At 40.1% G+C, this 14,353-nt stretch overlaps 1 protein-coding gene across 3 annotated transcripts in view; it reads left to right on the forward strand.

The window, feature by feature from the left end:
- CPNE4 (copine 4) overlaps positions 1 to 14,353 on the forward strand; it is a 229,594-nt gene that overhangs the window by 28,675 nt on the left and 186,566 nt on the right. The window contains exon 2 of one of the 3 annotated variants that reach the window (XM_048300539.1): positions 11,549 to 11,698. The exons of the other annotated variants lie outside the window; for them this stretch is intronic. Within the exon in view, the coding sequence (XP_048156496.1) occupies positions 11,641 to 11,698 (58 nt within the window). The 5' untranslated portion in view covers positions 11,549 to 11,640. The remainder of the gene's footprint in view (positions 1 to 11,548; positions 11,699 to 14,353) is intronic. 3 annotated transcript variants of the gene reach the window in all.

A 14,353-nucleotide genomic window follows, 5' to 3' on the forward strand; every position in this document is an offset into this window, starting at 1 on the left:
TCTAGGAGGATCTGTTCCAAGATCTTCCCAGGCACAGAGGTGAGGCTGATAGGCTGGTAGTTACCAGGGTCCTCCTTTCTACCCTTTTTAAAGATGAGTATGATGTTCCTCTTTTTCCAGTCACCTGGGACTTTACTTGACTGCCATGACTTTTCAAATATCATGGAGAGTGGCTTGGCAACTACATCTGATGCCATGATGATTTTTGCCTTTTCTTTTATATCCCTGTTATACCTTTTACAACTTCTGTATTCCTAGTGCTTTTTGCCTACATTCTTGGACTTGTTTGTCAAGCTAAGAGACTAAACATTTTAGAAGCTTCATAGTTAGGGATCAGTGTGCCTCAGACCCCAAGGTCCTCTCCAGAACATATTCTGTAAACCAAGATAGAACCATCCAGGGGAAGGTTCCTTGGGGAGGGGGGCTCACTTGAGCCTCTCATTGGGGAATCTTTGATAGATCTGCTAATTAGTAAAACCTATAATGTTATACCCAATGTTGGGGGGAGAGACACGGAGACACAGAGAGGAAGAGAGACACAGAGACACAGGGAAAGACTCGGTGGGGTGCATCTCGATGCATATGACCTGGACGTGTACACCTAAGGATCCTTAAAAATAAATACCAAGGTAAAATCCCTTTTCCCCTTCTAACCGTGTATGCCTCTTGATTTTAAGACCAGGAAAAGGCATCACATCAACCAATTCCTTCAGGACTCTGGGATGCATCTTTCAGCTCCCACAGACTTATGCATGTTCAGATTCCTCAGATGACCACAAACCTGATCTCCTCTTAGAGTGGGAGGTGACTTTGCTCCCTCAATCTCTGTCTTGCAGGCCATCCACATTAGAGATACAGGAACGGGCTGCCAATGAAGACTGAGACAAATGAAAGTTGAGGACCTCAGTTTTCTCTTTGACTGTTGTTAGCAGTTAGCTCAAGTTTGTCTTTCCTCTCTTGGCAAAAAGGAGTGAAAGGTATGTTTGAGAAGAGAAACTAACAGATTAACTTCTGGAAAAAGGGGAGCTATACAGTAGGCAAGGAAGTTGGAAGGGCTAGGCAACACTTTGGTTGTATTTGGAAAGAGCTTGGATGAGTAGGTGAGAACAGGGGAGAGAGATTGGTGCTGTGGTAAGGATGAGGTCTGAGCTCAGATATATGAAATAGAGTCCAGAAGGGTTAGACAGGTAGATGATAGGGAGCCTCCTGAGCAAGATGATTTGGGTGAGGGGAGTAAAAGGCAAGGAAGGGTTTCTTTTTGAAACAAGCCAACCAGTGTGTTGTTCTCCTTCCTCCCAAAACCCCACCCCAAAAAAGAAATCAAAAAACCCTCAAACCAAAACAAGAGAACTGTTGTGGGAGAGAGCAGTGTGGGTTGAGAAGCACTCAAGACTGGAAGCTACTTAAACAAGGAAATTTGTTAGAAGACTGGTGATGTTAGCTCAAATAAAGAGCAGAAATTGAAGGTGAGCTAAGGGTAGAAAAGAGACAGAGAGGTATTAGAAAACAGGAAGGATGCATAAATGAGCAGTGTATAGCTGTGCTACAGTCTGGAATAGGGCCTGAGGTTTCTTTTTTTTCTTTCTTTTTTTTTTCTTTTTTTTTTTTTTTGGGTATTGCTTTACATCTATAATTTAAAGCAGAGTTACCAATGAACAAACCTTTTGCTAATGAAATGCTTGCCTCCTATCACCTTTGCTGCTCTTGCTGTGCTTTCTGGCAGAAGAGCTTTTGCATTTGGTGTACTTGCTGCACAGGTCCGAGTACTGTATGCCTGTGCCAGCAGTCGTTGTCTGGGAGTAATTGCTCTCCTGACAGGAACTGAGAGTGGATGGGCAAAGCTCCTTTGTGCAGACCCCACTGCCATGGAGTGTGTTTTGGCACAGCCCTTACTTTGCTATGGCCTGTAGCAGACAGGAAAGTCTACTGCTGCTGTGAGGTTCCCCTTCACCACGAGCAGCAGGTACCTGTGCAATAAAAACCCCTCTGTCTTGTTGATGCCTGTGTTTTGTACCACCAGGTGTTTGTTGGATGGATTGTGTGCTTATGGTTTGCTTTCTGAATAACTCTGGCATATTTCATGTAGTAGCTCCCAGCTTTGAAAAGCAAAGCCAAGCACTGAGGGTCAGGAAATGCCAGAACAAAATATGCTGTATTAATTACTTAATTGAGCCTTCTAGTTTGTGTGTGTTATGACACTGGTTTTTATGAAGTGTTCATGTGCCTTTGTTTCTGTGACAGTTGTGCAACAGGTGAGTCTTTGCCATCTTTGGTGGCAATTTTACCACTCTTTTTGAGAGCAAATGGGTTTGTCGGTGACTCACTCCATAACTTGCCTATAGGAAAGGTCAAATGCTGCAAAAGCAAGTGAATACAGGTACTCCACAGCTCTGAGATGTGAATGACATCTTTACATTGTTTTCAGTAGAGTTTAGAATGGCCTTCAAATTCAGAAGAAATTTGGAAGTGAATTTTTTCCTTTTCCAATGACTTCATTGACAGGAAGATACATAAAAGAAGGATTTCAGTACAGCTGCCTTAGTTTCAGAATATTTTTTTCTTGCATTTTTTTCAGACACTAAATAATACAAAGCAAAGTTTTATATTAAAAAATATTGTTTAAAAACCTCATGTTTTTTTCTGATTTTTAAACATTTGGATGCTTCATTGTTCATGTGCGATCTTTGATGCAATTATTACACTTCTCCTTAGGTGGAAAAAACCCCCAAACAGTAAAGATTTATGTTCCAATCTAGTAATGCAATTTAAAGTGATGCGAAGGATGTAAAATTAGGTTAAAAAAAAATCAATTCCTTTTATAATCACGGGGATTGCAAAGAACAAAGCATTTGGTAAGTAGTATAAGCTGTTGAGAGAATGTTCAGGATCTTGGAAATCTTTGTAGCTGTACTGCTTAACTTTTAATTAAAAGATTATTGGTGTAAAAAGAAGCATAAAGTTATTTTGAGCTTTTTAAAAACAGTTGCTTCAAGAGAGTCCTTCCTCTGATGTGTGCTTACTACTTCCATACGTATGTTGCAAACTCACTGTAAGGGTCTGATCCGCTTTCTCAGTGTGCAGCAGCTTACATGGTTTAACCCCAGCTGGCAGCTAAGCACTACCCAGCTGCTCACCCCAGTGGGATGGGAGAGAGAATTGGAAGAGTAAAAGTGAGTAAAACTCATGGGTTGAGAAGAAGACAGTTTAATGGGTGAAGTGAAAGCTGCACACATAAGCAAAGCAAAAAAGGAATCCATTTGCCATGGACAGGCAGGTGTTCAGCCATCCCCAGGAAAGCAGGGCTCCATCACGTGTAATGGTTGCTTGGGAAGATTAACGCCATCACTCCAAATGCCTTCTCCTTCCTTCTACTTGTCCCTGCTTTATATGCTGAGCATGATGCCGTATCTTCTGGGATATCCCTTTGGTCAGCGAAGGTCAGCTGTCCTGGCTGTGTCCCCTCCCAGCTCCATGTGAATCCCAGTGCACTCACTGGTGGGGTGGTGTGAGGAGCAGAAAAGGCCTTGACTCTGTGTAAGCCCTGCTCAGCAATAAAAAAAAACTTCCCTCTTATTATCAACACTGTTTTTGCAAAACGAAACATAGCCCCATACTAGCTGCTGTGAGGAAAATTAGCTTAATCCCAGCCCAAAACAGCACAGCACATCTGCTGGGGATAAGGCTCTCACATAAATCACTGGAACACCTTGATCTATAAGGGAAGACTCCGGTTTGGAGAGCCACTAGAATCCTGCAGAAACACTGAAGATATTCTCCTCTACAGCCATAAAATGATATTAACTGAGCAAATAGTTTTGAATGGATACTTTGTGATGTCTCTCCCTATGTTTGCAAAATATCCATGAAGAAAGTGGTAGTCTGCTCAGTGTATTTGCTGTTCAATAAAATTTAAGTAGCAAACAGCATTCTTCCATAAACATTGATTTCTGTTTTTATTGCATACTTGTGACCAGCCAGTGGGTGTTATTTCTTCTTTCTGGTTTGACCTTATATGAACAAAATCTCACGGAAAGAGGGTTTTCTCTTAGATTGGCATAGAAAATACCCGTTGTATTAAAGCTCTGTTCCATCTTGCTTTGAAGGGAAAATATGGAGACATTTATTCTCTTTTTTGAGTGAAGACAGGCGGGCCTGGTATAATTATGGTCACCTGTAGTAATCATCACCCTTTTTGGAGCAGATGCAGACTTTGTGCAGGGAAATTTACAGGATACATTTCACTCAGCAGTCCAGATCTACTTTCTTATTTGTGTTGAAGAGAGAGAACGTTAGGGCCACATTTTGTGCGTGTTCTCTTCATTTCACTGCTCTTCTAGTAAGTCTCATTCTAGACCAGCAGGCTCCGTTGTCCGTAGCTGGAAAATAGGAGTGACATTGCAGCGCTGTCAAAAAGGTTGGGAAGCTGGCCAAGGTGGAGCTGGGACAGAAGGACTGTGATAAATTTGGCAAAGAAAAATAAATAGAAAAAGAAAGTCAGAGGGAGACAATTTCTAAAAGGGTTTAATGGGAAACCATTGCTTATTGTGTTTTTTTGAGGGGAACACTGCCTTCTTGTCTTATCTTCTCAAGAATCTCAATCCTGCAGCATGTTACATGTCTGAGCTCCCACTACAGGGGCGCTTGGGACAGGAACACCTTGCTATGTTCATAACTAATCTCTAATGGTCTGTGTCCTTTTCTTACCTCTCTCATGGCTTTTGTGGTCCTCTTTGGCTATGCTATGGCCACAGTGTCAATAATCCCACAAAATACCATAGATTTAACTGATCTAGGGGAATTAAAAGGTGCATTTTGGGTATTTTGTACTTTTCTAGTACAATATATCTTTAGAAAAATACCACCTGTATCAGCTCTAAGCTTTTGGCTGTGGAGGTGACTGTGGTCTGTGTGGCTGTGGAAGTCCCAGCCACTCCAACCTCGCTGTCACTCCAAAAGGGAAGCAGCTGGTCCATTTTGATAATTGGCATGATGAGCCATTGTGCCAAATATCTCTTTTCTAACCAAAGAGCATGTGGGTACTGTTGGCAGTAGAGGATAAAATGAGTATTCCAAATCCTACCCTTGGGAAAGAACATTGGCTACTGGAAAAAAAAATAGCTTCTCTCCAATGTCACAGAATCTTGTTCAGTCACAGCAACTGTGTATTTAGACCTCGTATCCTCTCTGACTACAAGAGTTGTGTGTGGCTTTGGTTTGTATCTTTTATTTTGGGGTAAAAAAGGGAAACTGGGTTTAGTCTTACCTTTTGTGGTTTGTAAAGACTGTTCTGTTTTTGAATGGGCAGGATCATTGTCTATCTTGTGATTACTTGGAGGTCATCTCTGAGTCCCTCAGGCAACAGGTTGATAAATGAGCTTCATTACTTTGTTTGGGGACTATGTTTTGAATTGGAATTAGTGAAGTAGGATCCAGTGCAGTAATTTGTACCTAAAAATTTGCTCATTTAAGGTGGAGGAGTGTAGGAAATCCTACAGGTTGTTCAGGTAAGCACGGGCTGCATGAAGGACAATGTGGAATTGGTCTTCCAACCTCAGATATTTTCCCTTATTTTAAAATGTGGTTTGTAGAACAGATGCCTGTCTTGACTCCCCATGATCAGTAGGGAGACAGCTGGCCAAAGGTGCTGCTTCCTCCCTCTGGGTCACTGGTAAACACCATACTCACAGGTGTATTTGTGGTCTGCCTGTAATCAGACAGGGATATATGAGCTTTTGTGAGCTTATCTGAGCAGTGGTAGGAATGAACTTGACAGGCACAAGTAAGTGCTAATAGTTTTGTAGTGCAACAAGCCACCAACTAATATATCTCTATTTTCCACACCCTTTCCACCATAAATTGTGCTACCAAAATGTTTGAATTCTGATAGTCATAGTGCTATATGAAGCCAAAACTTAATTATCTGAGGGATTCACCTGTCTCTGTGTGGTTTGACCTCCAGTGACAGCTGTGTGGGATGGGACATTTGAGATAAGTAGTAAAGGACAATAAAGCAGAAAGCTTACAACTAGAATGGGCAGAGACTAGAATGACATAACAAAGTGTAGCATGCATCAGTGGTTTCCTCAGCCTAGTCTTCCAACAGCATCAGACCAGGATAGAAGGAGGACCACTCCATCCTCATTAACAGATGGGAAGAGTGAGGAGCAGTATGGTCTTGTGAGTTATTTGCTGTTTGGGAATGTCAGGTCCTTGGACACATAGGTTGGTGGTTGAGAAGCTGAGGTGTAGTTTGGCATTCTGCTCTGGGGTAATTTCAATCAGCTTACACTTTGGGTAGTCCCCTCACCTCTTAGAACCACATTGTGTTAATCAAATGCAAAGCAGTGCTCAGTTTCTCTTGATGTCAGGTCCTGATTTTGTTGACGCAGTGGTAACAAGTACTTGCTGGTTCAGTACTGGGTAAGATCACGTCAGACAACCGGCTAGGCCAGGCTAGATTCAAATGGTTTCTTCTTTCCTGTAAAGAGTTGGGTTTGCTCTCCTGTAAACTGGCTGACTGCTGCTGTTAGGTGAGTACAGCAGTTTTATACATTGTTCGGTATTTGTATGCAATACTGTGTATTTTACTGTAAATGAAGAAGATGTTGGAGTGACAGAACAGGGATGAGTTCCTCCCACTTCAGGTCTCTGCTGTGTCAGCTTAGGAGTTTTCAGCCTATGGGTGCTTGAGGGGCAATATCAAGGGTTCCCTGACTTTAGGTCAGTATAAATGAAGGATTAGCATTTCCTGAAATACACCACTGCAAATGGCATGGCTTAAATAAAATTATTTTATACATAGCAAAAATGGAAATGCCTGAGTTGTGGATGAGAAATGGAGTGATATTTGAGCAAAATATTTTGAGTTTTCATGCAGCCAGATTAAAAAGATCATTTTGTGGCCTTTAACCTTTGCTAGACTAAACTTAGCATAACCAGAACTATTTTTTTTCTTTTACTTACTTAAAGCTGTTTTTGAGGTAGCATTTTCTGGTTTTTTTCTTTGACAGAAAACTTTTGTGTGATCCTCTGTCTAATTCTAAGGACTGTATTCTCTGTTTCTAGATAGGGACAACAAAATTGGGTTTTGATGTCTTGGAGCTTTTCTCTTACTGATGCCTAAGGCATCATTACTGTTAGGGAAGTTTGAGACTATTGTTTTGAAAAATACAAAACATGAAGCAATTTTTAAAGATAGGAAACTGAAGATGAGAATATTGGAAGTAAGGCAATAGAAAATACAACTTACTCTCTGAGCTGACTCTTTGATTATTGCTTTAACTGCTGGGGAAGAGCAAGGTTAGCATCCAACAAGAAACACAAGTTCCAGCAAAATTAAAAATTGCCATCTATGTGGCAATTAAGAAACCCATGATATTGATAACAAACTAAGAGGCTTTGCTAGAGTCTGTTTCAATAAGCTTGTCACCAAACTACTTTTAACTTTCCCAGAAAATTTCATGTCATGGGCAGATTTGAAGTGTTTTCATTTTGGACACCAGGCTGAAGCTAAGACAGAAATTCTTCTAGCAAACTGCTAAATTTCACGTAATAAGAAATAGTAATTGTACTGGACAGCAGATGGATAAGCTGAGGAAACAAAAAAGGTTATTACCCTTAAAATTGCACAGCAATTTGAATTAAAACTTTAATTTGAAAATACGGCAAACAGAAATTAGAACCCATTTTGAACAGTCAGGAAGTAAAAGCCACTTTAATGTTTAATTTTCTCAGTACAATCTTTGAACAAAATTCTGAGAGGAAAAAAAATCTCAAGATACCATTTATCTGAGTTCAAAATGTTTTCACTGACTGAAAGGACTTACTCAGGAATTCAAAGTACCAGGAATGAAAGATAAGGTTTTAAACAGTCCTCCCTATTTATCACTGTATTTTATTAAGCCACCTTTCTGCTCAGAAACATCATTATAACAACCAGACTAAACTTGCAATAATTTGTATAACCTTTCTTGAGTGTGCCTTGAACGAATGCATGGGAAGTACTACACCCCCATAAAAGATGTTTGTCTCTGTATTAATAGTTACTCTGTAGGCAGTGTGTAAGTGAGGTGTTCAAGAGCTTGCATTTTTGTTTGTAGGGTTTGACCAGCCAAAGTTTTCATTGCAAATGGCTTTCTGAAAAGACGTTTATGGATGCAGGTCCCAGTAGGAATATGCTACTTGTTTAATGTAACTATAGTTTTCTAAAGTCTGTCTTCTGCCCATAACATGCAGGAAATTGCAGCGATCTTTTTCCTTTTTAGTCCTGAATTATTTTAACTGAGTTAACCAGACCTTCTGACACACAAGCTGAGTAAGTCAGTGAAGTCAAAGGGAGTCCTGAAAGGATCCCAGCTTTGCTCAGTGTTACAAGGAGAAGGCTAAAGGAATGTGGTCTTACTTGCTGTCACCTGAGAAGATGCAGTCAGGGCTTTCTTGGAGGAACAGTGGTAGGATGTTTGGCAGCAGGCATAAGCTGTAACAAGGAAAACTAACAATAAATTGTTGTCAGAGATGGTGGTCAAATGCCAGAAGAGAGGCCCAGAGAGTTCATGGGATCTTCAGCCTTGGAGACTGCCAGAGCTCATCTGAACTAGACCTGCTTTTATCTAGGGATGGGAAATAGAAATTCCCAGAGATCCCTCTAAACCTAAATTACTCTTATTAGACAATAGGCCTTCATTAACTGTATTGAAGACCCAGTGCAATTTGACTGCAGCACTTGTCAGATGCTGAAGGGACTGAGAATTAAAGAGTTCCTTTGCAGTATCATTGGAAAACATGATGTAGGTATATTCAAACTGATCTGAGAATTTTCTTGGGCAGCCTAATTCACTTGGAAGCATAATCTTGGCAGAAGTCTGAAATGGTCATGGGTTACTTACCACAGATGGAAAGAACACAGCTGCTCGGAGGCTGAAAAAGGGGAGGAATGGAAAAAGCAAGCTGAAACTTCACACTGGAAGTAGCTAAATAAGAAATACTGCAGTAGTCATTTGACTGAAACAGTTTTCTTAGCATGTTGTAAAATGCCCATATTCTTGTAAAAGGTAAAATTAGGAGCCAGCACAGGTAGGAAATTAATTCATGTCAGGCTTGCTAGCTTATGGTAAAAATCTCATGAGAAGAATTGGAGTTTTCCTACAGTAAGTATGAAATATTTGCCTATGTTATTTCTACCTTCAAGTAAGTTAATGTTTAAGATGCCTCTATGTGCTTCATTTAATAACATATTACACAAGTTAATAATTTGAAGAATTCTTCAGTGAAATATGGAAATAATTTTCATGTAACATCAGCTAGTTAACATCTTATTTTGATGTACTGCTCTACACTTAATATCCCAGCTCAGTCTTTGCTGATGTATTTACTCCAAAGTTGAAGCAATTTAAAACACTAAATGGTATGACTGTGCATTCAGTCTCATTACAGACTTAATGCAACAGCAGTCAAGCACCTCATTATTGTATAACCCAATTTTTGTAGAGGGCAGAAATTACAGGTAAAATTTACATGTTGACTCCAGAGTATAAAGTGTGTCATCCGTCATTCACGGGGTCAGATCTGAATTGCTGTAATCTTTGTAATTGGAAAAGAGTGCTTATGAGTGAAACAGCAAAATTCTTGTAAAAGTCCGTATCTTTTCAGAATGTTTTAGAAAATTTTAGTACATCTTTTCCACAGGTATTCAAGGCTGGATTTGGTATCATAAAGAAGTTACAAAGGCATCTGTCACTGAGATTTTGATGGACATGCATTGGATGGGCTGATTTGTGAGGACATGAATTTGCTATGACCCACGTTCTCTATTATTAATTTGTATGGGTTTTTTGTTTGTTCTTTTCCTCTCCAAACACCCTTCCCTATGGGGGTTCCTGATACTAGAGAAGAAAATAAAAAACAAGTCTTCTACTAGTTAAGAGAAACAAAAGTGAAGATCTTGGATTCCATACTTAGGAAGAGCTTTAAAATCTCTTCATTTTGGAGTTACCCTACACTTGTGTACACTGAAACATGTTCATGCATTAGACCAGTAATTGTATGAAATTATGAAATTATAATTTTTTTTTAAGTTATGAAAAAGGTCTCTGACTGTTGGATCTGTTTGCACTGGATTCATGCAGATGAGGAATAAGGCATCAATAAATATACAGTACATGGGAAATGCCTTGTATCACTGAAGAATTGAAAGATCAATTTGAATATTGTTTGTTGGTACAGTTGCATTTTGGTTAGTGCCAACATGCATTTTCCTAATTCTAAAAATATGTATGTATAGAGGAGCTTGATGGCCATCCTTTCAGAGTTAAAATCCAGATATAAATTCTTGAACAAGGAAGGCATTGCTTTGTGCACTGAGCAACAATCAGGTTTAGCATGTTCTAGATTTTGTGTTTTCTTTAATACTTGGCATCTCTCATGGAATATTTGGGACCCAGTTTAGTTATCACCACTCGTATTTGGCATGATGGGATATCTACTGAGGCTAGTTCTACTCTTCTGTGCTCTTAGGAAATATCCTGATGACCCTGCTTTACCATTCCTTATGTCCCTGATGCTTTGCAACTGTCTTTCAACAAACATTGTAAGAGAGTAGATAAATTCCTGTTTGAAGAGCAATCATATTCAGCAGAGGGCACGTGAGGGAAGGAATTAAGAGTTTCACAGGTCTGGAGAGAAAGCCTAGGAATGACTTTCAATTCTCAATTCATACAGAACTATGTCTTAGATAATCTGACCATAGTGGTTGCATTTGTGAAGTGGAAACATCTGGCTGGAACTTCAAAACCAGCCTCTTGTGTCTCTTCTCCCTCGAGTGCCATCACTACTGGCTTATTGGCATTCCTTTCTCTCTGTTAGCAGTGGATGGTTCATGGACTTTATTGCACTTTGTATAAATTTGTCCTTTAAAGACAGATGAATGTAGGTGAAGCCTTGTGCAATATGTGCCCAAATCTTAGGGGTACAGCTTGCCTAATGTGAATTTCATGAAATGTTCTCCTACCAGGCAGTGATGTCAATACCAGCAGGTGTTACGGTGTTTTTTGTGTGTGGCAGTTGGCAGTAGGACTTCCATCAATACTGACTATGTGAGTTCCTTTTTTTTGTGTGCATCGTTTTAGGAGCTGAGAACCCCTTCCCTCTACCTCTACCTCTGTAATAACTATCAGAGCTGAATTGTTTGTTTTGCCCTTTTGTTGTCAGTATATGCTAACAAAGACTGGTGGGGACTTGTAGATTTCAAAAGGAAGACATATCTCTTGTGTACACTCATAGGTTACTTTTAGAAGGGCTTAAGGGACAACCTCGTGTCAGACAAAGTTTTATAAAAGACATTCCAAGTATCTTGCTTCTCATCTTTATTGTTGACAACACAGGTATTTCTCACATCTCAAGAATTCCTGAGGGAGAGAAACACTTGAAAATTCTTGGTGGCTTGGATTTCTAGAGCTTGTTTTTGAAAGTGTTGTTTAGCCAAAGTCTTGGCACTGCGTCAGAAGGATGTAGGTCTACTATAAAATTGCTGACAGAGCTCTGTTGCTTCCAGGGCCCAGGTTAGGATCTCTGTGGGGCTGTGCTGTGTTCCGACACGTTAAGACCCATCTTTTGTAGCTCAGTAGAGCACAGATCCTGGGAAACATGAACACGCCAGCAGAGGAATGGCCCGGCACTGGCACCAGCGGTACATTTGGCACTGGTAGGACTTTTTGCCGAGAGCATGCTGCAATTCTTTTGTGAATCAATTTGATAGCAAAAATATCAACTGGCTTATTTGGAGACTGAATCTCTCATGGTATGGTGGTACTGAGATTGCAAAACACTCCCAATATGGAGTATATAGCTTCCTAGAGGAAAGTCAGAATAAGCTAGTAGAAATTAATCTAGGAAAGAAATTAACACACTCTCCATATAGATATAATTTGGCTGTCACAGCTTTTCTCATGCCTGCAGTTGGAGCTGCAATGTGATTGTATCCCTTGCTGATTTAGCTGAGACAGTAGCAATGTGTGCTTGGCCTAAGTCTCATGGGTGACTCTTCAAATATTTGATCAAGGATCTTGGAAAGAAAATAGTAAGTAAATGACAAGGCAAGAAAGGCTCAGAGTCTAACTTAAACTAGTGGTACAAAGTGTGTTGTCCCTAAACCTATGTTGCGAAGGGAAAGAACTCAGGGCTGGCTCCAGCCATCACGTAAAGGTGTTCATTACCCAGCACCCTCCTGAGGGTGGGCAGTTTGCTCCTTGTCTGTCAGAGTCCTGGGAGGCCATAGGAGTTCTTCTTGTTGCTGAAAAAGGGGTCGAGCATGTAGGGGGAGCAACTATGAAGTGAGAGAGCAACAGCTTGCAGCACTATCCACTGCTCCCTTTCTTCTCCTCCTGGTCTACCTGACAGACCAACTTGACTTTAAAGCTCTGTCCCAGTTTTGGGCTCATTGTGGCCCCAGGAGCACTCCTGTTTAATTGATAAATTCAGTTTTTCTCACACTGCTAGGAAGCCCTGAGCCAACCTACAGCAGGTAGACCTTCTGGTTGTATTCCAAATGCAGTAACTAAACAGTAAATGGGAGGTCCTCCCTCACTGCTCTTGATGTGCCTGTCTTTGGATCAGGAGCAGGAGGCAACTTCTCTTGTAGAATCATGTTTATGCTGCAGGAAGAGCCACTATAGCCATCTGTTGAGGAAAATTAGCTGTTTGCAATATGTTACATCTGTAAATGGATAAACTCTTCCAGGCATTGCATGTGTTTATATACATACTCTGGTGTAATTGAGTATAGCTGAGGAACACAACTTGCTGCTTCACTCCCAAGTAACGAGCAATATGACGAGAGGAAAAGGCCTCAAGTTGCACTAGGGGAGGTTTAGATTGGATATTAGGAGAAAAATTCTTCACCAAAAGGGTTGTAAAGCACTGGAACAGGCTGCCCAGGGAAGTGGTTGATTTAGCATCCTTGCAGGTACTTAAAAGATGTGTACATGTGATGCTTAGGGACATGGATTAGTGGTGGACTTGGCAGTGCTGGATTAATGGTTGGACTCGGTGATCTTAAGGGTCTTTTCAATGTAAACAGTTCTATGATTCTCCTCTAGCTAATAGACAGTGTGCTTTTGCATGGTGGATAAAGGGTAATTGTAATTTCAAATGTATTTTATGCAAGTGCGGATGATAAGGCAAGGATTAATGTAGTAGACTATACATCTTTCTTGTTGTTCAGAGTTGTCTAATTATTTCAAGAATTATTTTGCCTCAAACATATTCTGAAGGCTCTCAGTTGGATTTATTTGATACCGGAATTTTGACTGCTACACCTTAGAGTGCTGGGATTATTTGATTTTGTTCCAGGCTTATCTTTCTTTGAAGTATAGCAAAATATCCAATTATTTAAGATTTGTGGATAAGTAACTATGTTGTAAAGCTTCATTTCTTGCTAAGACACTTTTATTTCCCACTCTAATACCTAATTGGGAGAACCAATTTTAAAAAAAGCAGCAAACACATATCCTTGGAGTGAATATACTTTTGTTTCTGTGTTTCATTTGATATATCACTTAGTGAAAGCAGCAGACTGAAATGGCAAGCCTAAGAAAATTGTAATGGCTTTTAGTGGTAAGCAGTCAAATAAGTATCACATGGTAGTAGCTTTGAAATTGTGGATTAGAGAGATTAAATTACATTTCTCTGATTTACTAGGCTTACATGTCACTTACATTCACAATCCACTTGCATAGAGTAGGTTTGGTTTTTGTGTGTGTGTAACCGCTCAGTGTGGTGTTTGAAGTGATTCAGTGGTCCTGAGCTTTTTTCCATGTATCGATGCTTAATCCCTGCATTCCCAGCTTCAGGTATTATCATCTCAAAAGTAGTACTCCAGACTCTTGAGAACCAATACCCAAACCAGCAGGCAAATCATTTACTTGTGGCAGCCTGAATTTTACTGGGACTTCATATTATTCAGTCCTGCTTGTAAATCATCAGCTCAGGGAGTCATGGTATAGAACAGTGTGAACTTTGCAGGCATTTATTTATCTTGCTTTTAAAATACATTTTTAACTTTTATAATTGTGAGAAAGGGCTGTAGAACAGTTCTAGTGGTTTTGGAAATAGAAATGAAATTAAGAACAAAGCCATTTTTATTAATGTTTTCTGAGGTAAAATATGCCATTTTCATGATTTGGAAGAGGAACACTGGGACTACTTAATGTTTTCGCTTGACAATATTGAGTTGCAAGTGAAGGCTTTGGACGGGCATATTTAAGGAAACAAGACTGTGGATAAGAGGACAGTTGTGTGTGTTCCTGTGTGTCAGCATACCGATGAGCCAGTCTGTTTTCTCTCTAGCTTCTACACTGTT

This window comes from Corvus hawaiiensis, chromosome 1 (assembly GCF_020740725.1).
Source record: "Corvus hawaiiensis isolate bCorHaw1 chromosome 1, bCorHaw1.pri.cur, whole genome shotgun sequence".
Classification (NCBI taxonomy): domain Eukaryota; kingdom Metazoa; phylum Chordata; class Aves; order Passeriformes; family Corvidae; genus Corvus; species Corvus hawaiiensis.